The sequence below is a fragment of the Dendrobium catenatum genome, unplaced genomic scaffold (assembly GCF_001605985.2).
Source record: "Dendrobium catenatum unplaced genomic scaffold, ASM160598v2 fragScaff_scaffold_230, whole genome shotgun sequence".
Lineage (NCBI taxonomy): Eukaryota > Viridiplantae > Streptophyta > Magnoliopsida > Asparagales > Orchidaceae > Dendrobium > Dendrobium catenatum.
Window position 1 is genome coordinate 30,772 of NW_021318692.1, and position 25,962 is coordinate 56,733.

The 25,962-nt window shown below is 36.3% G+C and overlaps 1 protein-coding gene across 3 annotated transcripts; it reads right to left on the bottom strand.

The window, feature by feature from the left end:
- Window positions 1-469: 469 nt before the first annotated feature.
- Window positions 470-24,172, bottom strand: LOC110112825 (protein PAIR1). 3 transcript variants are annotated; one of them, XM_028693072.1, is made up of 11 exons: window positions 23,879-24,172; window positions 23,650-23,803; window positions 17,656-17,809; window positions 17,326-17,460; window positions 17,042-17,094; window positions 16,770-16,964; window positions 15,752-15,814; window positions 15,496-15,554; window positions 2,760-2,901; window positions 2,388-2,469; window positions 470-798 (listed from the first exon to the last, which is right to left on the bottom strand). In XM_028693072.1, coding segments are annotated over exons 1-11 (1,149 nt in total). In that variant the 5' UTR covers window positions 23,881-24,172; the 3' UTR covers window positions 470-688. The 3 variants fall into 3 exon arrangements, with proteins under 3 accessions (XP_028548905.1, XP_028548904.1, XP_020700825.2); XM_028693071.1 differs by having other exon boundaries at window positions 23,899-24,171; XM_020845166.2 differs by having other exon boundaries at window positions 470-795; window positions 23,899-24,170.
- Window positions 24,173-25,962: the final 1,790 nt, after the last annotated feature.

The following is a 25,962-nucleotide window of genomic DNA, read 5'->3' on the forward strand; positions in this document are numbered from 1 at the left end:
ATATAAAAATTTTAATTTTTTAATCAAAAAATTATTTTAAGAAGCAATAAAAAAGCATTCCCAAACGAGCCCAAGGCTCTGTTTGGAATAGTAGTTTTTATCTCTATTTTTTTTTTAAGAAATTTGTACTAAAAAATTTTTGTAGTCTAAGACTTTGTTTGAGACGGCTTTTTAATCTTATAGCTTATTAAAGCAGCTTTTTAATAGTAAAAATCTGCTTTAAAAAGCTGTAAGAAAGCCGTCATAATTTTTACTACTATTTTTTGTTGATTTCAAAAAAAAATTCTATTAAAAACTTTCCTATAAAGTAATAATAAAATTGTCCCAAAGGAAACATGAAATTATAACATCCAACATAAAAATAAAAATTTATGGGAAGATGACACATCGCAAGATCTTACATAATGATAATAGGCTTAAGAAAGATCTATCAACATGCACAGAAGAATAAAAATTACAGAGATTTAAATGGAAACACATATATGAAATTAAAAGGTCAGTCATCCTGAAACAAGAAATCAAAACACGTAGCAACTAACAGGATTGAGTAAGAGGATGTTTATTGAAAGGATATTTACCTCGATAGTTTGGAAAATATGGCATACATTTCCTTCACGAAGCAGGATAAATCCCTTAAAGATTTTGGGTAGTGAACTAAGAGAATGAATGTGTATTAGCCAACTTGGCCTTAAAGTATATTCATGTAACAACTTGGCCTTCTCTTTCTCTTCCTCGCTTTCATTAGAATGCGCATAGATTCTTCTCTAGCTTCCCTTTCCAATTGACACTCCTTACCTGCTAAAGAGAATAAACATAATTTAAAATAAGAGGAATATAAAGATTTATTGAAGTAAGGAAACATAGCATATTTTGGTATGTTGAAGCGTGATCAGGATCTGATAGCGCTCTGAGGTAAAAAATTGGTATATAATAAAATGGATGATTAATATTAAAAGATTCTGGAAACCTAAGACGGTAAGGTTTTTATCTGGCCATAGTACGGATATAACAAAACTGCACAGTGCTATATACAAGGGAAAAACTACCCAATGTATAGGCTCTATTTCTCTACACCTCAAACCATGTTTTCTCAAACCATGTTTTGAAGTTTATTTATTTACTTATTTATAAACAATGTGAAACCCTATCCATACTTAGCATCATATTTTATCAACACTCTAGACTTAGTTAGAAATAGGGGTGTCAATTTTTGACACGACCCAAAACCCGACCCGGAAAAATTCGGGTTAGGGTCAACCCTTACCCAAAACGGGTTGGGTTCGGGTTCAACAAATCAACCCGTTTTAAAAATCAAGTCGAGTTCAGGTTGACCCAGCAACCCGAAAATGACCCAAATTGACACGAAAACTCCTATTTGACCCAGAAACCCGAGATTGACCTGTTTTTTACCCTAAAATTGAAGATTAACCCGATTTTTGACCCGAAAACTAGTAATTTTAAGTCAACTTCGGGTCATTTGTGTCAGGTCGGGTTGACCTGGACCTGAATCGGGTTGGGTTTGGGTCCGGAAACCTGACCCATTTTTAAAAATGGGTCGGGTTCGGGTTGACCCGAATAGCGCCAGGTCAGTTCCGGGTTCGACGCGAACCCGACCCGTTGACCCGAATTGACACCCCTATTTAGAAAGTATTAAAATGATATTTTTTTTATTAGATTTAAATAAGAATTTGACTCTTAATAGGACATAATAGAGAAAAATGATTTATGTAGCCAACTTCACGTAGTGGGATGAAGGTTTGTAATTGTCCCTAAACCCTAAACTAAGTAAGACGTATACAATATCAATAAATGCAAAATGTTTCATAATAACCATTAGCCTAATTGCATCAATCATTTTTATTACAATAAAATTGCAAAAAATAGCATATATTACAGTTTATCTCAATGAAAAGCTCTTCTACAAGGTCCAAATGTTTCTGAATATCACTGGGTGCTATCTACTGTGAGATACAGAAGTCCAAAACACTAAGAAATGAGTTCTCCGAATGCAATTACTCGAAACTTTGATGATTTGAACAATCATAAGAGATTAATCGTCTAAGCAGATTTTCAAGCGCAGAAGCTAATTGGAACGGATATGTTATTTAGTATATGTAAACCTGGGTCGCAACCCCAAAGACAGTTTCAATCAAATGGAAAAGAAAAACTAGCAAAGCCTTTCCAAACCAGAAAATATATGATAATTGTATGACCTTCTAGCACATATAACTAGGAGGCATTGATCGCTTGCAGAATTTAAATAATGAATTGGTTTCTCAAATCTGCTCTCAGATATGAAACATAAGTAAATATTCTGAATAAAGTTTTTTTTAGCATGGGAGATGGATGAAGTACATAAAATCAGTGAACCGCATTATTAGTCTTACTAAGAACACCGGTTTCTTTCTTCACTAAGATGCAGGAAGGACTTCTATCACTCTCCTCATCTGACTCAATGAGTATCTGCTCCTGAATTCCAAATATCAAGAGTTATGCTCGGACAAAAAATCAGAGGAAATCATGAGTTCATATCTTTATTTTGCAGTATTTAAGATATTTAAACACAACCGAAATGATCAATACGGAAGAAAACTCTTAAGTTCATAATTCTTGTTAGTGCATATCCTAATTAAAGTTTGGATTGTTGCCAAGAGAAACTACCTTAATCGCAATACACATTTCCTGGTTATAACATGCATGTAAACTATTGGAGAGAATGGAACAATATTTTATCAGTAAAATCTTTGAGTGAGAGGTACCTGCAGTGCCATTGGAATTTCTTCATGCTTAACCATTGCGTATTTACTAGAATTTGTCATTTTTGGTTTTAAGAACTTTAGAGGTTCGTCATTCTTTAAAACAGCTTCCCTTCTCATATGGCCGAATGAAGAATATACTGGCCTGATTTCAACAATGATTATGAAAGAGTACAGGAAATTCAAGTTGTTAGAAATACTCAAGACTGATGTGACAAATAAGATATTGTTTTTTGAATAATTGAAAGGACTGCAAAACTTTAGAACAACAGGAAATTCAAGAATAAATTTGGCTTTTCAAACAAAAGCGTATATTCTTTAAACAATCTGGAACAAAAGGCTCGCAAAACATAAAGAGGACATTCAAGTAGCTTACTATAAGAACATAACCATATTTTCTACAGGCTTGCAAACTCTTTCAGGCAGCATCGCAATTGAACACCTCCAAATATACTTCATTTTGGTCCACATAATTCAACTAGAACAAGGAAACAACTCAAGTAGATCAACCACCTATATAAAATTGCGAGTAATCTGAAACTCAAACCATTGCGATTTACATACTATGTTTCCAATGGATTCTAAGTAGACATTATCCAAAACTGCTCATATCTTCTTCATAAACATAAACTCCCAAGAGATTACCAACATAATGGCTTATTCATGTGGGCTCTGAAAATTTGGCCCCGGCCTTCGCTCGTGTTGCTTTTTGTTTTCGGGGGAGTTTTAACGGAGTTAAGATCCGGGGTAAATTTTGAAAGGAAGATGGGTTTATAGATAAGATAATACCCAGAGATTTCACTCTCATTTTGCGAGGACTTTATGATATGAGTTCTGGTTTCCTATAGGCACAAGCCCCTATAGTTATTACCCCTCCCGATAACGAGAGAGAACTTTCGATTAAGACTAGTTGTCAATCAGATACGTAAGAATATGTGATATATGTCATATAATAGCAGCATGGGCTTGGGTACTGAAAGTTTGAAGAGTTTGATATTTAAAATTGGAAATTTCACCAACTTGCACTTAAAGCAAATGGTGGGGGAATGGATGATGAACCCGATCAAGACCCCATGGTTCCGTCATCCCGGGCCATCATAGCCCCAGGTCTGCTTAGTCAGAGGAGGTAGTCAACCCAACCTGACAGAAGGATCCTTGTCGGCAGCCATGGGTTGCTTCGTCCAAGGGGACCTTGTAGACCTAGGGTGATAGTTTATCTAAGGGGACAAATTTGAATCCACCTTAGCTAACAGAGGGCTTTGTGCCCTATCGATCATATCCTATTAATTCATATCTCAAGGATTTAATGTCACTAAGGAACGCATTGACTCTGACCATAACCGGTATTTCGTGGTGCCATTTGGAGGCAAAACCACTCGGTTCAGAGGGCCCCGAGTCATAACCGTTTATCCTGCGGTGTCATTTGGCGGCAAAACCGCCGGTTAGAGGACACATACCACGTCCTTACTAGCCGTAGATTATTTGAGAATGCATCTTAGTGATATTTTCGACCAGGCATTAGCTCTTTGTGAGCCAAAGTGAATTTCAATTTTTCCATCCCGACAAACTGTTGCAGAGAGTGGATGAATTTTGCTTTAAGTGTTTGAATGGTTGAATTTCAATTTTAAACATTTGGAATTGGGATTTTAGGATTTTAGGATTTATGAGAGCTTTAAATTTCATGGGTATTTGGTTGGAGCTTGAAATATTTGGAATTAACCCCTCCGGTTGAGATTTACATTCAACACGGCCATCATCGGTGGTGGGGGCAAGAAATATAGGGGAGCCTATACCCCTCGCCCGCACGGGAGATAAAGGACCGCGACGACGACCCACTAAACCACGAAACACAGATGATGAAAGACTAAGATGAGGAAAAACAAACTCTTACATTTCAAATCTAAGACCAACTTAGAAATTAAAAACACAAAATTACAATGACTTACAAAATCGACTCGAAATTAAAGGACACCCTAAAGTTGCTTTACTTTGAGAAGAAGGATACAGATGGAGTGGCACTTGCGGAGAGACGAAAGAGGTTAGAAGCCAAGAAGAAGGGTGGAAAGAGCCCGCAAGATTTCCGGAGGGGATGAGAAAGAAGACGGACAAAGCTCGCAAGCTTTTCCAAGCAAACCCACAAGTTATAGCTTTTCCAAAAATAACATATCATTCAACTAACTTTCAAACATTACAAATCCCTCATATATATAGGTATGAAAGGGAATATCAAAAGACACATAACATTAATTATCACAAGAACCTAAACATCATAAGCATTAAACCCAAATACTTTTCTCACGGAAAAACAGCCCAAGCCAAAGAACCGAAGCAGCAGCCGCTGAAGACAAGGAAGCCGCACGGAACCGAGGAGCCACAGCCATGGGAAAGAGCCCAGGCGCAGAAAACCAGCAGCCGGTCGAAAATCCAAGAGGCAAAGCACGGAAAACAGCAGCCCATGGTGGAAGCCAAGGAGCCACGACATTGAAACAACACATCTTGGAATTCCAAAAGCCGGTTTGGAATTCCAAGAGACAAACATAATTAAAACACAAAAAACAATAAAGATTACATTAATAAAAGGATAACTATGAACTAAAACTTAGCTAATAATGAGCTAACTCTTAGTTCAATAAATGAACTAAAAATCAGCTCATAAATGAGCTAAAATTTTAACTCAAATTGATTGAGCTTGTAAACTCGAGGGAGGAAAAAATTGATTTATTTTGGACATGAGTTGACCACCCCCCCCCTTTGTCTACATCAATCGGGGTGCCTGGGGTCACTTCCATTTCATTGGTTGGACCTTGTTGACTCTGTCAGTTTATCGATAGAGTATCGGGTGCTTTTATTAGTGAATTCTCATTGTTATAGGCCTTGAAGGCCTAATATGAATATATTAAGACAAATATACAGTTCGTCACAACCGTATATTTTTTTGATAGTTCGAACCCCTTCTACTCCTATTGATCCACATGGAAGGATCGAGTTAGAATTTAAATTCACTTATTGACCCGCGCAACATCCCTAAATGCCACGTGTGTACTTATAACATGTTCGCCGGGGACCATGCGGGTGTTTAGGGGCATTTGATAATTATTTACTAAACCTTGTCAACTCTTATCTTCATAGGAAGATCAAGTTCAAATTTATTGACCAACTTAATATCCCTAGACGTCACGAGTATACCAATAACACGCTCGTCGAGACCCATGCAGGTGTTATTATTGTATTTATCTTTTTTGTGTACCTATGTGTATACAAACTACGGTGCATATGCTGGGGTATTTTTGAATGTTTTAGCTTGCAGGCAATAATCGTTTGAGTATACATAGCATTTCATTTGAAAGCTTGTATTCGCCTTATGTTTGCTTGTATATGGGTTGCAGATTCGGTGGCGTATTGTAGCAGCTTATGGATTGAATTGTTTGTTGCTTTGCACAGGCAGACTGTCGTGCACTACTTGTCTTTTTTTGCAGATGGATCATAGTGCACTAACAAATCTCCTGCCTTACATCTGTAGATACTTGCATCAATCATAGTTCTTTCATATTTGCCTGCAGACAGCATGTTTAATGTATAATGGATCTCTTTCAGTGTCTGATGCAAGACTAAGTATGCAATGCTATTAGTTCAATAGGATTTTGCACAACTCAAGATTAGAATAATCTTAGAACAAAACAACTAGCAATTTAAAACAAAGAATCAAAACAAAATAGGGGTTACACCCGCTTAGGCTAAATCACAGGACAAGAGTTTTGAAACTTTTCAAAATAAATAAAAAAACAATACAATGGCAAGTAGTAGTTTTCAAAGAAATCCCTAATCTAACAATAAGAATTAGAAAGCATAAAGGTGCACTCAAACCCTACGTTTACTAAGCTTAGCATGAGCGGCGTGGAGTCGTCCTTCATGACTATTATCAATTCCGAGAGAAGTTAGATTTAGGAAATATAACGAAAGGAGAAAGAGAAACCTTCATCAAGACGTGGTGGAGATCCTCCACTCGACGCCTTCGAAGTGCTCGTCAATTGCTTCCACTAAAGTGTCAGAATACACTCCAAGTAGTCCTCGACGGTGTGATCAATCCTTGGGTTCACATTGAAGAAGGTTGAGCGTAGGATATCGGTGAATCCGTCCTCGACCTAAGTCAAGCCGTACTCAGTAGCCGGATCCGCTAATCATGGGTGCTTGGTGGCAAAACTCTTCCCACTTGGTGGTGCATTTGAAGATTGATGAAGAGGAAGTTCCTCTTGCAATTTGAAAGGGAGAAAAGCCAAGGCCAAAATCTGAAATAAATTTCAGGTTTTTGCAAGGTGGATAGCTATGGAGGGAGAGAGTAATAAATCTGAAATAAGTTCAGATTTAGTGAGGAGATTTGTTGTGATCCTCGCTTTAATTAATTCCCTTTGATTGGGAATAAGTAAAGAAGAGGAAGAAAAGGAAGAGGGGGCCGGCGGGTAGAGAGAGGGGTGGAGATTGGGAAATATTTCTAAATAGAAGAGGAGATCAATTGGAAAGAAAATAATTAAAAGGGGGCAATGGGAATTTTGGCCAAGGTGGGATGAGGGGCTTTGAATTGTTTCTAATAGAGGAGGTGGGGGAATTAGGAAATAATTCCTAATTGGAACCCATGATGGGGTCGGCCGCTATAGAGGGAGGGGGAGGATTTAATGAGGCTATTTAAGGCTTCTTAATTTGGTTTAAAGAATTAGGGAAGTAAATAATTCAATCCAATTTAAATTTCAAATTCAAATATATTTTAATTAGGAACTTTAATAAAATAGATTAACTAAATTAGGAAAGGATTTGAAATTTAAATTTGAATAATTTCAAATTCAAATCAATCCCTAAATTAGTTTCAACCAAAATAGGATATCACAAGAAGGTGGGGGAGAGGCTAGAGCCGGCGGTATTGAGGGCTCGGGTGGGGCTTGGCCGTGGAATTGGAAGGGGAGGAATTGGGGCTCGAGTGAGGGATTTGGGAAGTGAATTGGACCTTGGGTTTTGGAGTGGAGAAGAGGGGCTCGGGTGAGGAGAAGGTTGGCCGGCGGTGGAGGTAAGGGGAAGAGAGGGGAAGGGAGGAGAGCCAAGAGCCACCGGTGGTGACTGTTGGGTATGACGGGTGGCAAATCCTAGGCTCCACCAAGTTCTCTAATTCTCTCTCTCAAGCTCTCTCATAAGCTCTAAGAAAACAAGTGCAAGAATTTTTTTTCATAATCATTCATTCATTAATCAAAACATCAGATAAGAGGCTATAAATAGCCAAGTACAATGGACTCAAAGAAATAAAAGACCAACTTGCCCTTTGGGCTCACACACAACAATTCCCACTAAAGTGGTACAAATGGAAAAATCAAAATTACACTAAGCAAATAGAAAATACATGAATAATAAAATAACATAAATGACTCAGAAATACAAAGACTCGATCGTTATCGTATATCGGCGGCCACGCCTCTGATAAACCTTCCACGATCTGATGTCCCCATCAGTGTCATTGATCCCTCGCACAAACTCTTATACGATCAAGAGATTCATCCCATCGACAGCATATCTCCCATTGCCACTTGCATACATGTCAATGTGTTCATTTCAATCTTGATGTTGATTGCATGCTAAACTATGTTTCTCGAAAATCCCTTTATGCTTATCTGTACCCTACTTAGATCTCATAGGACCTTTCTTTTTCATAGTGTTTGCAAGCGAATGCAGTAGGAATTACTGCATCTTTCTCGTACACCTTCATTTGTCGTTACAAATCCATGGCCAACATAATTTCTTTTAAAATCTTTTACTTCTTTACAAACATGTCCATTTAAATCTCCTCAAATAAAAACTCTTTTTTCAAGAGATATCTTTTGTATTAATTCTTCTAAGTCATTCCAAACTTTTAATTTTGAACCCATATCCAAACCTATTTGAGAAGCATAAGCAATTATAATATTAACATTCTTAGCATCAACAACAATATTTAAAACTATAATTTTATCTCCAATTATATTAATTTTTATAGCATTATCCTTCAAACTCTTATCTATAATCACACCTACACCATTTCTAGTACTACACCTACCCGAATATCGTAGTTTATATCCTAAACGATAAATTTCGATCAATAAAATAAAATTATCAATAAATATCGTGATGACCAGAGGGGACCCCAAAATTTTAAAATATTTCTCATATTCATAAAATATAAACATTACAGTAATAATAAAGCCGCCCCGATGATGGTCATGTTGAATGTAAATCTCAACAGGAGGGTTCAATTTTTAAATTCTCCCAAAAACCCTAAAACTTCATATCCATTAAAAATATAAATCTTCAAAATTGAAATTCAATCATCAAACACTTAAATTAAATACCCATCCAGCCTCCGCAATAGTTTTCCAAGGGAGACAAGCTTGAAAATCACTTCAGCTCTCAAAAAGAAAATGTATGGTCGAGAATATCACTAGGATTCATTCTCAATCCGTCTCTTGCTGGTAATGACGTGGCACGTGTCCTCTAACCGTGGTTTCGTCGCCAAATGGCACCACAGGTAAATAGTTATGATCGAGACCCTCTAACAGGGTGGAATGATACCATTAAATTACGATCATAGTCTGTGGGCTCCGAAAATTCGGCCCCGGCCTCCACTTGCTTTTCTTTATTCGGCGAGGGAGTTTTAACGAACTAAGTTCCGGGGTAAATTTTGGAAGGCAGATGGGTTTGTAGATAAGACACTACCCAGAGATTTCGCCCTCATTTTGCGAGGACTTTATGATCTGAGTTCTGGTTTCCTATAGGCGCAAGCCCCTATAGTTAATTACCCCTCCCAATCACGAGAGAGAACTTTCGATTAAGGCTAGTCGTTGGTCAGATACGTAGGATATACGTGTTATCTGGCATATAGTAGCAGCATGGGTTTAGGATATTGGTAGAAATTGGATTTGAAAATTGAAGAATTTGGTTTGGAAGATTTGAAGATTTGGATTGGGATATTTGGGAAAATTTTATATTTAAAATAGAAATTTCACCATCGTTCACTTAAAGCGGATGGTGGGGGAATGGATGATGGGCCCGATCAAGATCCCATGGTTCCGTCGTCCCGGGCCATCGTGGTTCCTGGTCTACTTAGTCAGAGGAGGTAGTCGACCCAACCTGACAGAAGGATCCTTATCGGCAGCCATGGGTTGCTTCGTCCAAGGGGACCTTGTAGACCTGGGTTGGATATTTGCCTAAGGGGACAAATTTAAATCCACCTTAGCTAACAGAGGGCTTTGTGCCCTATCGATCATATCCTATTGATTCATATCTCAAGGATTTGATGCCAATAAGGAGCGTATTGGCTCTGGCCATAACCGAGATATCGTGGTGCCATTTGGCGGCGAAACCACGCGGTTCAGAGGGCCCCGGGTCATAACCGTTTACCTGCAGTGCCATTTGGCGGCGAAACTGCCGGTTAGAGGACACGTACCACGTCCTTACTGGCAGGAGATTGTTTGAGAATGAATCCTAGTGATATTTTTCGACTAGGCATTTGGCTCTTTGTGAGCTAGAGTTTTATTGTGACATTTTTGTGCAACGGCAGACTGTTGCGGAGAGTGGGATGGATTTTTGCTTTAAGCATTGATGGATATATTTCATTTTTAAATATTTTGAAATTTGGGATTGATTTCTGGATTTTTAGAATATTTGGGTGATCTTTGGAATTTGGACATTTGGGATGGCATTTGAAAATATTTGAGAACCCCTCCGGTTGAGATAAGCAATCAACGCGGCCATCATCGGGGTGTTTGGGGTCATTTTCCATTTGATTGACCCTGTCGACCCTATCAACTTATCGATGGGGGATCGGGTTTCTCGTAGGCTTTGTGCCTTTGTTTTATGAATTTTTCTTGATTTTAGGGCATTGAAGGCCTAAAAGAATGTATTTAACAAATACACCGGTTCACTACAACCGTGTATCTATTTGATAGTTCGAACTCTGTCGACTCCTATTGATCGTATAGAAGGATCGGGTTCTTTAGGCTTCAATGCCTTTGTTCATGAACTTTCTTTTGTTGAAGGGCTTAAAAGCCGAATAATGAATGTTGTAGACGCCTTCTGTCTGCCTTAATCAAGTGTTGCAGATCCGGTGGCGTGGCGTTTTGGAATGTTGACTCCCTTTCTCATTCACAGGGGGAAGGATTTTTGGATTCTGGAGTTAAAGACTTCTTGATTTGGGAGAATCCTTTTAGATCTTCAGTATAAGCGGACTGTTTTTCTAAGTGTTTGTGGGCACCCAACTGTTCCTCTTCTAATTACTTAACAAAAAGAACCTTTTAAAACACGGAAGTTTGGTTCTAAATTGTGTTCAAGAACATGTCCTTACCTCTTTGTCAGGGATGTCTTTTTTCTACATCGGGTTTGTCTCTGCTTATGTACCGGTGTACTTAGAGATTTTTGATCACCGTCTGTCGTAGATGATATAAATATTTGTGTCCACAGTGGATCGCTATGCTTACGAGACTCTCACTGTTGTTTATCCACAAGTGATTTTTAGTTATTGGCAGTGGACCCTTGTTTATCCATATGAGCACCTGGAACTGTTCGTAGGAGACCCATTGTTGTCTACATTATCCCACCTGTCACCAATCTCAGGTGGTTGATAGTTGAATTTGTTTGTAGAAGATGGATTTTTGATTGCTGGTCTCCAGTATTGCCCTCTCAATCAACAGGCATTGTAGGGGATGTCGTAGGGTTCGTTCATCCAGGTCTTGTAGTTTGAGTTTCCTCATTCGTATGATCAAATTTCGATCTTTTGCATGTGTTTGGATCCAATTCAATTTCATTCAGACTTGAATTCATCAAGTTTACAAGTCCTCACTTGATGTCGTATACCTGAGTTCGAGTTAAGTTTCTTTTAGACTTGAATTCAAACTCAGTCTAAATCTCTCCACATTCATTCAGGTCTCCTATCATCCTAACTGAATTCATCCGGATTCGAATCAAATGCTTGCAAATCTGGATTTCACATTGGCGTCGTACCAGTTCAAGTTCAAATGCATAAGTCTTGTTGTCTACATCTTGTTCTAGTTTTGAATTCATAGTACAAGTTCAGTCTTTGTTCAGGATCTCTCTGAAGTCCTTGCAAGTTCAAGCAAATGTTCGTATTGACTTGATTTTTGATTTCAGTTTGAGTTTATCTCATTTGAATTTGGTCCTTTAGAAATCATTTGAATTTAAATTTGATTCTAGGTTCCACAAGTCTTCTGTCTTGGTACAGGTCCTCTGCTCATTTTAGTTCAGTTCTATGCATTTCCTGTTCCAATACAAGTCCCCTGCAACTTTTAGTTCGAGTTCTGGATGCATTTCTGTTGAGTACAAGTTTTTATATTGTTGTGCCAATAAGGTTCTTCTTATTGTTCAAGTCTTTGTACATTCAGTGAAAATTTCGGCAGCACCTCCGGCATATCCCCCGTTTGGGGGAAAATTGGGGAGCTGGGCCTTCCCACCACGGCTAACCTAAGCGTGTAATGGTAGGTGTCCGTAGACACCTCGGCGGCGCGTACAAATTTTCATCACACCACCCGCTACAAGAGCGTGTATGGGGCCTTCAGCAGTACCCGTACAGTAGAACAGCAGTGACGTACCAGAACAGCAGTGACTCCCCACCACGCTACAAGAGCGTGTATAGGGCTCTCCCACCTCGTCGTATGATCGCACCGGGCTCCCTCCTACCGTGCTAACAAGAGCGCGTATAGGTGGTTCTCCGGTCCGCTGCAAACGTGAGAATGGGATTTTGGACCATCATACCTTTGCGTAGGCAATCGTCGGCGGTGTCGAGTGTCGAGGTCGAGGGACCGTCCCACCAGCTACAAGAGCGTGTAATAGGGCTTACCCGCCTCGTCGTATGCTTCGCACCTGGGGCTGCTCCTCCTACCGTGCTACAAGAGCGCGTATAGGTGGTTCTCTCAGTCCGCTGGCAAACGTCGAGAACGGATTGGAGTTAGAAATTATACCTTGAAGTCCGGCGGAGGAGGCTTCGTGGATCGAGGTAGGAAGAGCATTCTCTTTTTTTTTTTTTATTATTATATATATATTTAATTATAATAAATATTAATTAATTAAAATTAATTGATAAATTATTTTATTAATTACTTATATTAATTAATTACAATTAATTAGAGATAATTAATCAATTTTATTAAAATGAACTAAAATAATTAATTATAATTAATTTGTGCTTAATTATAATTAATTAACTTTTTAATTAAATTTAATAAAGCATAATTAAAGTTAATGATAATAATTAATAAATTAAATATTAATTAAAATTAATTCTAATTAAAATTTATTATAATTAATTAAATTAATTATAATGATTTAATTAAAATTAAACATAATTAATTATAATAATTATAATTAATTAAAAATAAACAACTGTAATTAATTAAAATTAATTAAAGTAATTACAATTAAAAAAAATTAAAATAAATTATACCTCTCCCTCCCCAATCTCTCGGTTCGGCGGATTACGGGATTCGGCCGAAGAAGATGCCGAACGGGAGAAAGTTACCTTCTCAGGCGGCGAGCTCTGTTCTTGCACCCGATCAAAATGTCGTAACTTCCAATTCGGCAGGAAGGGAAAGTCGGAGGAGCGGTCGAACTACAACGAAGGAGCCGGAGAAGCTACGCCAAAGGGAGAAAGTTTCTTCAGTCCCAGCGAGCTTCCAGTTGTTGCTTCCGATTTAAATGTCGTAACTTCCGATTCGACTCGAAGGAAACGTCGCTAATGGAGCGGGGTCGAACAGCCAGAAGGAGCCGGAGGAGTGCTCGACGGGGAGAGAGTTACCTTCACAAGCGAGCTCCCGATCTTGCTTCCGATTCAAAATGTCGTAACTTCTGATCGGACAAGAAGCCGGAGAAGGAGCTATGTGTGCGGGAGTTTGGTCGTGAGAGAGGGATTGCGAGAGTCAGAGGATTCGGGAGAAGAGAGGAAAAAGCTCTTTTGCTTCGTTTCCTCTGCCATTTAACGACTTGATCGAGTCGTGCAGACGACGTGCGAGGATACGACTTTGATTGCGGCGACGACGTGCGAACGTCGTGGGATGGCAGGAGCCGGACAGGTAATATTTTTATTTCGATTTTTTTTTTTTTTTTTTTTTTGCACGGCATAGCAGGTCAACATAGTCAGAGCCCATAAATTCCTCAACTGCTTTAAATCATTGAGTAGTGAATCAATAGGATATGATCGATAGAGCACAAAGCTCTCTATTAGCTAAGGTGGACTCAAATTGTGCTCTTAGATATGAATTCACCCCAAGCCTACAAAGTATCCTTGGATAAAGCAACCCATGGTTGTTGGCAAGAATTCTTCTGTTAGGTTGAGTCAACTACCTCCTTTGAATAAGTAGACTATGGACCATGATGACCCGAGATGACGAAACCATGAAATCTTGATCGAGTCTTTCATCATTCCCCCCACCATCCGTTTTTAGTACAAGGTGGTGAATTTCTAATTTTAAATATTAAATTTTCAAACTCTAAATTATGCTGCTACCATGCGCTAGATACTATATATTTGTGGATAATATGTATTTGTTTGACGAATAGCCTTACTCGAAAGTTCTCTCTCGCTATCGAGATGGGTAATTAACTATGTAGGCTTGCGCCTATAGGAAACCTGAACTCAGATCATAAAGTCCTTACAAAATGAGAGTGAAACCTCTGGGTAATGTCTTTTTCAAAACTAAATCTGCCTTCTAAAAATTAGCCTCGAAATTTACTCGTTAAACTCTCCTCAACGACCTGAAAAAGAGAAAGAGGACGCGGAGAGGCCAGGACGTGAATTTTTGGAGCCGACAACTATGTTTCCTATCCTCTCTATGGGATCGAATAAGTATTTGACATCTTTCAATGATTCTAGTAAAACCATAACTAAAGATGTAAACCTTTCATTAGATGTATCCAATTTTATGCATGACAAACTAAAAAAACAAAGAGTAATCCTATATTCCTATATAAAGAATGAATAAGGAATTTTTCCTTTGATACAAATTTGATGCAGGAAAAACTAAAAAAACAAACTAGAAAAGATAAGAAAGAATATAGAAAAGACTAAAAAAATTTACAAGATAAGCAGGCCTTGTGCTTAAATCAAGAGATAGCAGATTTCAGACCAAATTAATGATCAAAATCCTAGAATAGATGAAGAAGAATGTCCACATCCAGAATAAGAATTTATTTATGTTATAAATTGTCTAACATGACTCGAAACTTTAGATTTATAAAGGGGAGAGACAAACTCATACCAAACAGCTAAAAAATAGCTTAAAAAGTATCAATAAAGTGCAAACAAATCGCTAAAACTTCTAAGAAATTTCTACACGCTTAATAATATTGACTATAAACAACCTAAAAAATTGATCAAATCTATAATGCAAAAATAACTCAAATGTTTAACTATAAAAATTTAAAACTTATGTCCACATTACACTCCCTCTAATAGTAACATGTTTATAAATATCTCAAAATGGTTCAAGAATGCCTTTAACTTGAACGATATCTGAATTGTAGTTTTAAGAATTGACCCATTTAAAAATTCATCCAAGATTTCATTAATTTATCTTATATCATAAAAAGATCACCGATTACGGAACCTAGCAACAGGAGTAATACATAAATTGCTTTACATAGTAACTTCTTGTTGATAGCTTTAAGGTATCCAGGATAAAATAGGGATGGAAAACGAGACATGAGTGTAAAAGTGTACATTTCGGTTTTTGATATTTGGTTGCGTTCATGTCTTCGAGCTGTAATACAACTTTTAGCCTGCAAGGGGAACATATTTTCAATTATAGCACAAAAAAATGTCGAGCATTATTTCCAATTGATATAGTCCTCTAGTAATGTAAGCCAATAAAGGATTTTACCATCTAATGGCATCAACAAGAGTTGAAAAGAAAGTGATATAAGTACTAAAACGTGAAAAAGGACTATTTGATATTTGAATGTAGAAGTGAAATTACCTCTCTCGACAAAATTGCATCTGGCAAATTGTTGAAAACAGACTTCATATTCTTTGTTAAAACCTGAAAAATTAGTACATATTAACATTAGGTCAACACTTGTGGGATTACACATGACCATGATATGCTTGAGAGGATAATGCAGAATCGTAAGACAAATCCACTAGTCCACATCAGATGAAAAGGAAGTAGAAAGCTCACAACCAGGAAAATCAAAAGCCACAAACACCATAAAGATTCAAAGACTGGGTTTTATGCCTCAAATGTTTACCTGACAATTGCTGTAAGAAAATAAGATAAATATTGAACTGAATTTAATAGCTTAAGCCTTAGGATAAAAGGCTTCCTAAGTTTGTGAATGTATAAGAAAGCCAAACTTCTACAGCTGGATTGCTAGTGAACCCATTAGTATAATTTCAGAAAAAGGTGTAGTGAACCTATGCTTAATCCTTATGGTCAATTGAAGAAGAATGGATATGCACATGAGACAAATTTTATATGAGGACTACGCAAGCCTAGGAGTGGGATTATATTATCACAACTAAAACATAGCAGCATATGCATGAAAACAAACACTAATTTATGAAAAGTTTTAATCTCCATCTCTAGTATAAGTTCCAGTCTATGTTAAAAGAGGAATAAAATATGTTTGGTTGATACCAACAAAGTTGAGATTTAAGAGCATGAAAACAGGGTAGAGTTGGAATCCAAGTGGTTCAGAGTGGCATGCCATCCATACAATTAATTTCATTTCAACTATTATATCGAGAATGGAAAAATGCCCTAATGATTTGGATTCATTATTGAGAGACTTATAAATTTCATTTCAACTATTTTCTATGATGGATCTTATGGCATTGAAGAGCTTTTACACATTTGATCGCTGCATGAGCTTCGATGTGATCCCCAAGAAATGAAATGAAATAACTGTGCACAAAATCACCAATAAAAATGGACAATAAACTGAGCGGTCTTCTATTAAATTAATAAGACACAAGAAAAACACAGTACACAATACCTCCATGTTTTTTGAGATGATAAAACAAATTTCACTCCGAAATCCCAGTAGATGTGCTTCTATTTCCTTCGTAAATGATGGAATTGAAGATGCAGTCTCATTTAGTCTATTAAAATCAGTTTTCTTCATCATTTCATCAGAAATGACTTTCATGCTTCTATCAAGACGTGCTTTGATATCCTCCTCTTCCTTCAGCTGCTATTTCAATTTCAAGATGAACACTTTAAAGTATTTAAGCAAATCAAGTTTCATCATTAATAAATGCTTCTCACCACTTGCTGTGTTGAACTATCAAGAAGATTTGCCTTCTGTCGTATCCCTTCCACTAAAACAGGGATGCATTCAATTGATGTGTCCAAATAAGATATATCATACATTGAAAGCTTAAGACACCCTAATATAGTACATGGATTGTTGAACACAATACTCCAGTTATATACATGAGAATGTTCATAATTCTCTATCCATTAATTCTTCCACAATATCCACAAGACCAGAAGTTTACATATTGGAAGTTCAATCGTCCTTCATGTTACAAAAGCGCATTATTACTTACTCTCTAAAGACACTTCTTTGACAGCTCTGTTCACTTGCATGACATCGCTTTGAAGGGAGTCTAGGATCATGCCCAGTTTACTCAGTGAACTTTCCAGGAGCCGTAATCTGTGTTCAAGCTCTTCACTAACATGACCTATTCAAGAGTTTTGGGTAAGATATTAATCCAATACTACTGCAGGAGTTATAAATTGAGATGAAACCTGCGAACACAAAATTACTTTAAAGCATGGTCTATTTACACTAGAAACAATAAAAAAAAAGCTGATCCATTTATTAAAGGTAACACTCAACAATTAATGCACTGCATCCCATACAGACAAGAACTTACATTTATTATCTGGAACAGTGGCACAACTCCAACGTCGCATGGCATTGCTGGATGCCCCTGACAGCTGCATCTGAGAATCATCTCGTAGTGGCATTATGGGAGCTAATGAAGATATCCTTTTTGATGGCTTCTCTTTTTCTTGAGAATCAATTTTCTAATACAACATAAAAGAAAACATATCTGAAGAGAAACTTCATGGAACCAATTCGTCACATGAAAGCAAACATTACAAAGATGCTACAACGACTAAAACAAAGTTTGGTAATAAAAAAATGACGATTAGGAGTAACTTTAAATTTGCAAATGGCTGTGCCCAAAAGAAAAGGTAAATTAACGTATCAATTACCAGTTTACCGAATAACAAATTAAAAAGCAGATCTTAAGGAATTAAAATTCTAATCTCGCTAAACATGTTCAAGTCAGTACCTCATTTTTGTACCCTCTACTACATATTTAGTCATTTGTTATAATGCATGAAACATAGAACCCATAAGATAAATATATAATGCACAAATAGCCTACATAAGTGTTGCATGTTGGGAACACTCAGTAGCAGTTGAGAAATATATAGTTTAACATCTTAACTTTACACAAAGATCCAACATGCACATAGATAAGAGAACAGTGCAAGAATTTTAAGAGGCATTTTTACATTGAAAACCCAGGACAAAGAAAAACCATAGTGTCTGACCAAGGTAAAGTCCACTAATATTTGTCATTAGTTACAAATGAAGTCCTTCTTCAAGGATAAGAATTCACTCAATGTAGTAAACATACATTGTATCGAGCATATTATGTGGCTGAATTTAGAAGAATCCGGTGGCATGACAGTTGTCTTTAAGAGATTGTTTGCTTGTTTGTTTGGTCGTACACCTTTGAGAAGAGGAAATCAGAAAGTGAGAAGTCCAACATAAATCCTAGCGGTGATTTTGTGAGTCGAAGCTGATGTTGATGGTTTGCATCTGATTGCTTGCATCTGATGGCTTGCATTGACATTGTTAGTGATGGTAGGTGCTAAAGTCAGCGACAGTTGGTATAGCTCGATGACAACTATTAGAAGATCATTTGATAAAGGATCATAATTGGGCGACGGATGTTGTATGATTGTAGACGCAACAGAGGTCAGATAACTATAGTCAAGTGAATGTAGCTGTGGAACCGTAGTCGGGTAACAATGGTCGGGGGATAATAGTTAAGCAACATTAGTCAATTATTGGTGATGCAACAATGGCAATTCGGTGATATTATGATGACAACGATAGAGTGATGGCTTGATGACGATGTCAGGTGTTGTTCCAATGGTGGCGGTCGGATGGTTGCCTGACGATTATGTCGTGCGATTGGGCGATGGTCCGATGGCAACATTCGGGTGGAGGTCTTTCAGTAGCGTCAAGATGCTGATGACGATGTTGGGTGGTTTTCCAACTGTGTAATTCAGGTAGTGGTTTGCCGGCAACATTCAGGTGGTGGTCAGATGGCAGCAGTAGGGCAGTGGCTCATCAGTGACGGTTGGACAATGGTCCGACTGCAGCATTCGGACGGAGGTTTGTCAATAGCATCAAGATGTTGTTTGATGATGATGTTAGGTGGGTTTTCCAATAATGTAGGTCAAGTAGTGGTCTGCCAATGACATTCAAGTGGTGGTCAGATGGCGATAGTTGGATGGTGGTCCATCAATATGACTGTTGGATGATTGCCCCACAATGGTGCTCAAGTGGTGCTTTGGGATCCTTAAAACCTCTAAACTCTATTGAATCTCAAGCAGAAGTCCAAGCTCTCGATCCTCTTCATGTTGAGACTTGAGAGTAACAACCTATTTGTAAGTTTTAAGAGTGGTATGCACCATAAATATAGTCAAAATTCAAAATAGTCCATTAGACGACCGTCATTGATTCCCTTAATCATAGATCATTCTATTAGCATTTAAGTGTTTTCTTAAACACTACCGCTGTTAGGTTCTAAGTCCATGATGAGAAAAGTGGATAGTTACATTAGGTAGTTGACAACCAACGTAAAACTTATCGAGTAAACATGATATGAATTATTTAATACATTATGTTAATGTTAGAGTGTTTCCTGGAAATGAAACGTTGTATGGCCTAAATACAGCGAGAAGTGTGCAAGGGCCGCCACATTGGTGTTCGGGTGTAGTGTTAAATAGGTAAGGGTTCCCACATCATGGATGGATGGATGTGGGCAAAAAAGCTAGTCCATAAACTAGAATTAAGATAAAAACATGGAATATAAGTTCTCTTATATTACAAGCAAATTAATGAAATTAATAGATATTATGATTTATAGGAAGATAAATATTCTATACATTCATGAAACAAAAAGAGTTGGAGAGAAGGCTAAGGAAATTGATAGTTTAAGATTTAAACTATGATATTCTAATAGAAGTTGTACTAGAAATAGTTAGAAGTGATTATAGATAAGAGTTTGAAGAATAATATTATAAAAATTAATTTAATTGGAGATCAAATTATACTTTTAAAGATTGTTGATGATACTAAGATTATTAATACTATAAGTGCTTATGCTCCTAAAGTAGGTTTGAATATATGTTCAAAATAAAAATTTTTAAATGACTTAGAAGAATTAATACAAAAGATATCTTTTGAAGAAAATTTTTATTAGAGGAGATTTAAATGAACATGTTGCTAGATGAGGTCGATGATTTTAAAATTATTTTTGGTGGCAATGGGTTTAAAGCGACTGATGAATGTAATAAAACTATATTATATTTTACTCTAGCTTATGATTTTGTAATTGTTAATACATTATTTTAGAAATAAAATAAACATCTTATCACTTATAAGAATTAATATAATAAAACTCAATGATTTTTTTCTTATAATTTATATAGATCGTTTAGATTGCTAAGACTATAAAGTTTTTTCAAGTAAAAGTTTATGTATTTAACATTGCATATTCGTTTTGGCAGAATATAAAAATAAAGTAAAACATTATTTTAGGATTAGATGAGGGCATTTAAAGAACACTAATAAAAATATTTTTGAGAACGAGATTCTTGATCTTAAGATTTTATCTATACATGAGGAAACTAATGTTATATGAGAAAAAATAGCTAGTGATATTAAAAATATTGCAAAAAATGTGCCTGCAGTATCAAAAGAAAAAACTCTTAATAGTAAAAAGAAGTTGATAGTGGAATAAAAATATTCAAGAAAAGACCAAAAATAAGAAGCTTTGTAATAAAAATTATTTTAGAGGTAAATATTCTAAAAATTAGAAAAAATATGAAGAGGTCTATAAGGAGCATAAGAAAGCAAAATGTAATGTAAAGATTTTAGCTTTTAATGATTTATATAATAAATTAGATACTAAGGAGGACGAAAAAAATATGTGTGCTAGCCAAACAAAGATATATCAATAGTACGTATTTAGTTCAAGTGAAGTGCATTAAGGATGCAGATCAAAAAGTGCTTTTATTAAAATAGAATATTCAACAAAGGTGGATGAGATATTTTGCTAATCTTTTCAATGAAGATTGTGAGAATACAATTGACTTTAGTGATCTTAACATCTAAATGAAAACAGAGATTTCAGTTTTTATTAGCGTATTAGTAAGATTGAAGTTATAGAAGCTTTAATGAAAATAAAGTGTAAAAAAACTATTGAACTTAATGATATTCTTCTAGAGGTGTGGAAATGCTTAGGAGATGAAGTAATTTTTTTGCTTACTAAATTTTTAGTATTATTTTTAAGACTAAAAAGATGTCAAATGAGTAGAGAATGAGCGTGTTAACTTCTATTTTTAATAATAAAGGTTATGAATAAGATTGCACGAATTGTAGAGGAATTAAGTTAATATGTCAAATTTTAAAACTATGAGAGAGAGTTATGGAGCATTGGTTACAACGTGATACTAATGTTTCACAAAATTAATTTGGATTCATGCCGAGTAGGTATACTATGGAAGTTATACATTTATTAAGAGGTTTGATGGAGAAGTATAGAGAGAATAAGGAGGATATACATATGATATTTATTGATTTAGGGAAAGAATATGATAAAGTTCCAAGAGAAGTGCAATGAAGAGTTCTAGAAAAGAAAATGGTTAATAATGCTTATAGTCAAGTCATTAAGGATAAGTATATAGGAATTGTTACTTGTGTTCAAGCACAAGGTGGTTTGACTAAGTATTTTCCTATTTCAGTTGATTACATCAATGATCAGCCTTAAGCTCATATATTTTTTCTTAGTCATGGATATTCTTACTAGACATTTGCAAGAGGATATACCCTGGTATATGGTTTTTGCTGATGATATTCTTCTTGTTGATAAGACTAGAGAGAGTTGAAGGTAAACTTGAATTATGGAGGTTAACCATAGAGTCTAAAGGTTTTCATTTGAATAGATTTAAAATCGAATACATGGAGTGTAATTTTTGAAGTAATAGATCTAGTGGAGATTGTGACTTTACACAATAAAGTCATTAATAAGATTATACGTTTTAGATATCTTGGGTCTATTGTTCAAAGCGATGGTGAAATAAATGGGAATATTATTAGTAGAATTTAAGTTGGATGGTTGAAGAAGAGGAATGCATTAAACTTGTTGTGCGATAGGAAAGTACCCCTCGATCAAACTTAAGGGAAATTCTATAAGATGGTGATGACCTACAATGCTTTATGGCGTAGAATGTTGGTGAAGCATAGAGGAATGCATTAGGCTTGTTATGCGATAGAAAAGTACCCCTCAAACATAATGGAAATTCTATAAGATGGTGGTGACCTACAATGCTTTATGGCGCAGAATATTGGCCATTAAAAGTGAAGCATAATATTAAGTTAAGTGTTGCATAGTTGAGGATGCTCAGGTGGATGAGTGGCTTAACTCTTAGAGATAGGATATGAAACGAGCATATATGTGAAAGGTTGAAGTACACAAATGGCATATAAGATTAGATAGAGTTGACTTAGATGGTTTGGTCACATAAAATGGTGGCCTTCTGATGACCCGATTAGGAGAGTAGATTTATTAGATTTGACTTATATTAAGAAAGTTAGAGGCAGATCAAAAAAAAAATCTGGTTCAAAAATATTAGAAATGACCTTTTTTTTAGATTTAAATGAAAAATTGACTCTTAACAGGACAAAATGGAGTAAAAGAATTCATCAAGTCGACCCCGTGTAGTGGGATAAAGTCTTGATGTTGTTTTTGTTGTAATGATTTTGCAATGAATCAATCTTAAGCTTGTTGGCTTCATCCTGTTGAACGCTCGATTAAACTATAAGCATTCCAAATTTGGAGATAACTTGTTCCCCTAATTAATATACTATAATTTCCATCTATGCTTTAAGCTCTTGATATGGGCTCTTTGTGCACGAATCAAGTCACTTTTGGAGCATCTTCACACGCCTAATCGAGCCTATTAGTTGGACTATTAGTTTGCTGACATTGGAGTTCGTATGATCCTTAATTTGATTTTGAAATTTTTCAGTTCAACTATGCATAGAAATTTGTGCCCAATTAAGGTGATTTTTAATCACTTATTAATAATAAAGAAGCCCTTTATTCATCAGGCATGGTCTTTTGAGCTTAACAAGAAAAGAAAAATTACATCTAAAAAATTACTTCAACTTTCCAAGAAGATTTCACTAATAGTTACTTCTTTTTTGTACTAATACGCTTGTCCCCAACATATATTCACACACCAAAGAGTAACTTCGATCTATGCAATCACGAAATGTCATAGTGAAAGCAATCATAATTTACTACTTTTCAACTTAGCATCAGTGAAGAAATTGGCACATGTATTTAGATTATCAAACCTATCATGTATTTGTGGTTTCTTCTTGCATTGATATGCAGTCCCGTTATTACCGAGGAGATAATAGCGGTGAAAGTAAAAGGGAAGCAAGAGAATGGGGACTGAAAAGCATGAAAACATTCACTCTAGTGTCTTTTTCTATCTTTTTATATAAATGTTGTTAGTCTTTTTCAATTGATTCAAAGATCGTGCATCACCTGATCGCTCCCGAAGTTCTCGAAGGAGCTCTGAGAGATCTGAGACTGAGAAAGCCCCTGAGAAAATGACTGCTGAGATTGAGATCGGAGCTGCGACGCTTGATTTCTCCCCAACCCGTATGCATCCACTCCTGAGTTCATCGTGTTCAGTCTCCTAAGCAAAATCGATCAATTACTGCGCCGAGAAGGAGAAAACAAGTACATCGAAAGAGATTAGCAAAGTACTGACATAAGGATTACGATCTGAACCTGGAGTGAGGCGGAAGCACTGAGATGGAACTCAGATCGGTGACCTTGTTAATATTAAGCTTCATTTGATCGGTTAGAAGGCGCTTAGATCTCGATTCCAATGGAGATCTAACCGATGCTTTATTTCATTTGCAATCCTTACGATATCTGGAGCGAATTTTATTCCAGCAACCGCAGTAGCTGCTATCAGAGTGAAAGAAAGGGCGGAAAGTGGAGGGCATACAAATCGGCGGGGCAAGGGCATGTCAATTCAAATTTATAGTTGCAGTTCGATTTCAAATTTATAGTTGCGGTTCAATAATTTGCAATATCGTCCAAAAGTTTGTATTTGTAGGAGGGTTATCTGAGTTTGTTTGAATTGAAGGAAAAAAGAACTGCAAATTTTATTATATTTATTTACTTTATAAAATTTTTAATTTCTAATTTTTGAATAAATTCATTTGCTATATCTCAATTAAATTTCTAATTTCACTAAATGCGATAGGCAATTTTACATGTTAGAACACTTGATGTAGTAGAGTTAGAATTTATTATCCTTTCATTTTTATGAAGATACAACGCATACATAAATAGTAAAGGGATGGCGAGAGATGTCATAATTTTTTACATGAAAAATCTATCAAAAGGGAAAAATTTTGGTTGAGCCAAATTTTTATAATTCTACCAATGTTTGTTATGTGTTAGATCTATCGGGGGAGGATAAAGAACTAGAACTCAATAACGAGCCTGTTATTCATAGATCAGACTCAATTCGATTAATAAAATTATGTCTAGTAGAATAAGAAAAAGCACTTCTGAGTTGGGCAATTAGACAAGCACCGGGCAAGGAAACTGATAGCAAAGAGAATTCCTGTTGTCTCTCACGAGTTAGATGTAGCTAGCATTGGGACTCTTTCTGGTATAGGCAATATGACTCCTTTCAGACTGTTGAGCTAATTAAGTTCTTTTTCTTCCATCTTGGTATGGGAAAAAACTTATTATGGGTAAAAAAATTGGCATCGTTCAAATTAGGGCGTGGTAGGAAGGCAGTTGATGCAAATTCTTCTTTTATTTTTCATGGGCCAAACCTTTTGGTCAGCGAGAACCAATTGACATTGCTTTTTAGATTCTTCCCCTCGACTCACTTCACTCACTTTAGAAAATTAGAAGAAATTGAAGAAAGAGGATCAAAGGATTGTCAAAATGATTCTTTTTTTTTTCAAAACTAGTGCCTATTTTTATAAGAAATAATTTAATACTAATTGACATAATAGGTTAGATTCATCCAAAAATTCCATCATAGTAATTCTTTCTAATATAGTCTTGAATTTCTTAGAAAGAGTTAGTCTCCCTTTAGATGATGTCTTCCTTCGGCCTCCCTTTCAACAAAGAACATTCATGGGGCTCGCCAACCTAGCTTTCAGCCTGGAGAAAAAAAATGAAATCTACTCACTTTCCCTTCTTTCAAACCGATTAACTAATTAGAACAATTGAAACACCAACAGAGAATAAGTGTGTCACTTGCTCACCGCCCCGGGGCCCCTATCATTGGATTTCTCCCTCCAGCCGAGTCAATTCATTATCCCGAGTGAGAGCGATCTACTATGTACCTAAGTAGATTTAACTCATGACTACTATCCCATTAGCTTCAGTATAGACACGGGTTTGTTAGTGTTATCAATAATAAACCAATCATTTCATTCGAACCTTACAAGATAGAAGAATGATGGGAGGTTACTTGGTCTAAGACTAGTAACAAACTCCAGAACCCCTTGATACCACTCATGGCAAAATTAAAATGAAAGCCTTCTCTACCATAGAATTTGGCCTTCTAGGTCAACCCGATAGCTTATATGAGGAAGGCAGTGCAAAGGAGGCTCGCATCTTCACTCTCTGGTAAACAGATCTCATTCATTAATATATATACTCTCTTATTTACTTGTTCTTCTAAGGATTCATATGCTATATTATGAAAATAGCCTTTACCTAAAAGTGAAGTACTGTAAAGATGGTGATCCTTTCTACTTGTCGATGTGCACAACCTTGACGTTTAGCTTCCCAATTGGTAGATGGTTCCTTTTCCCC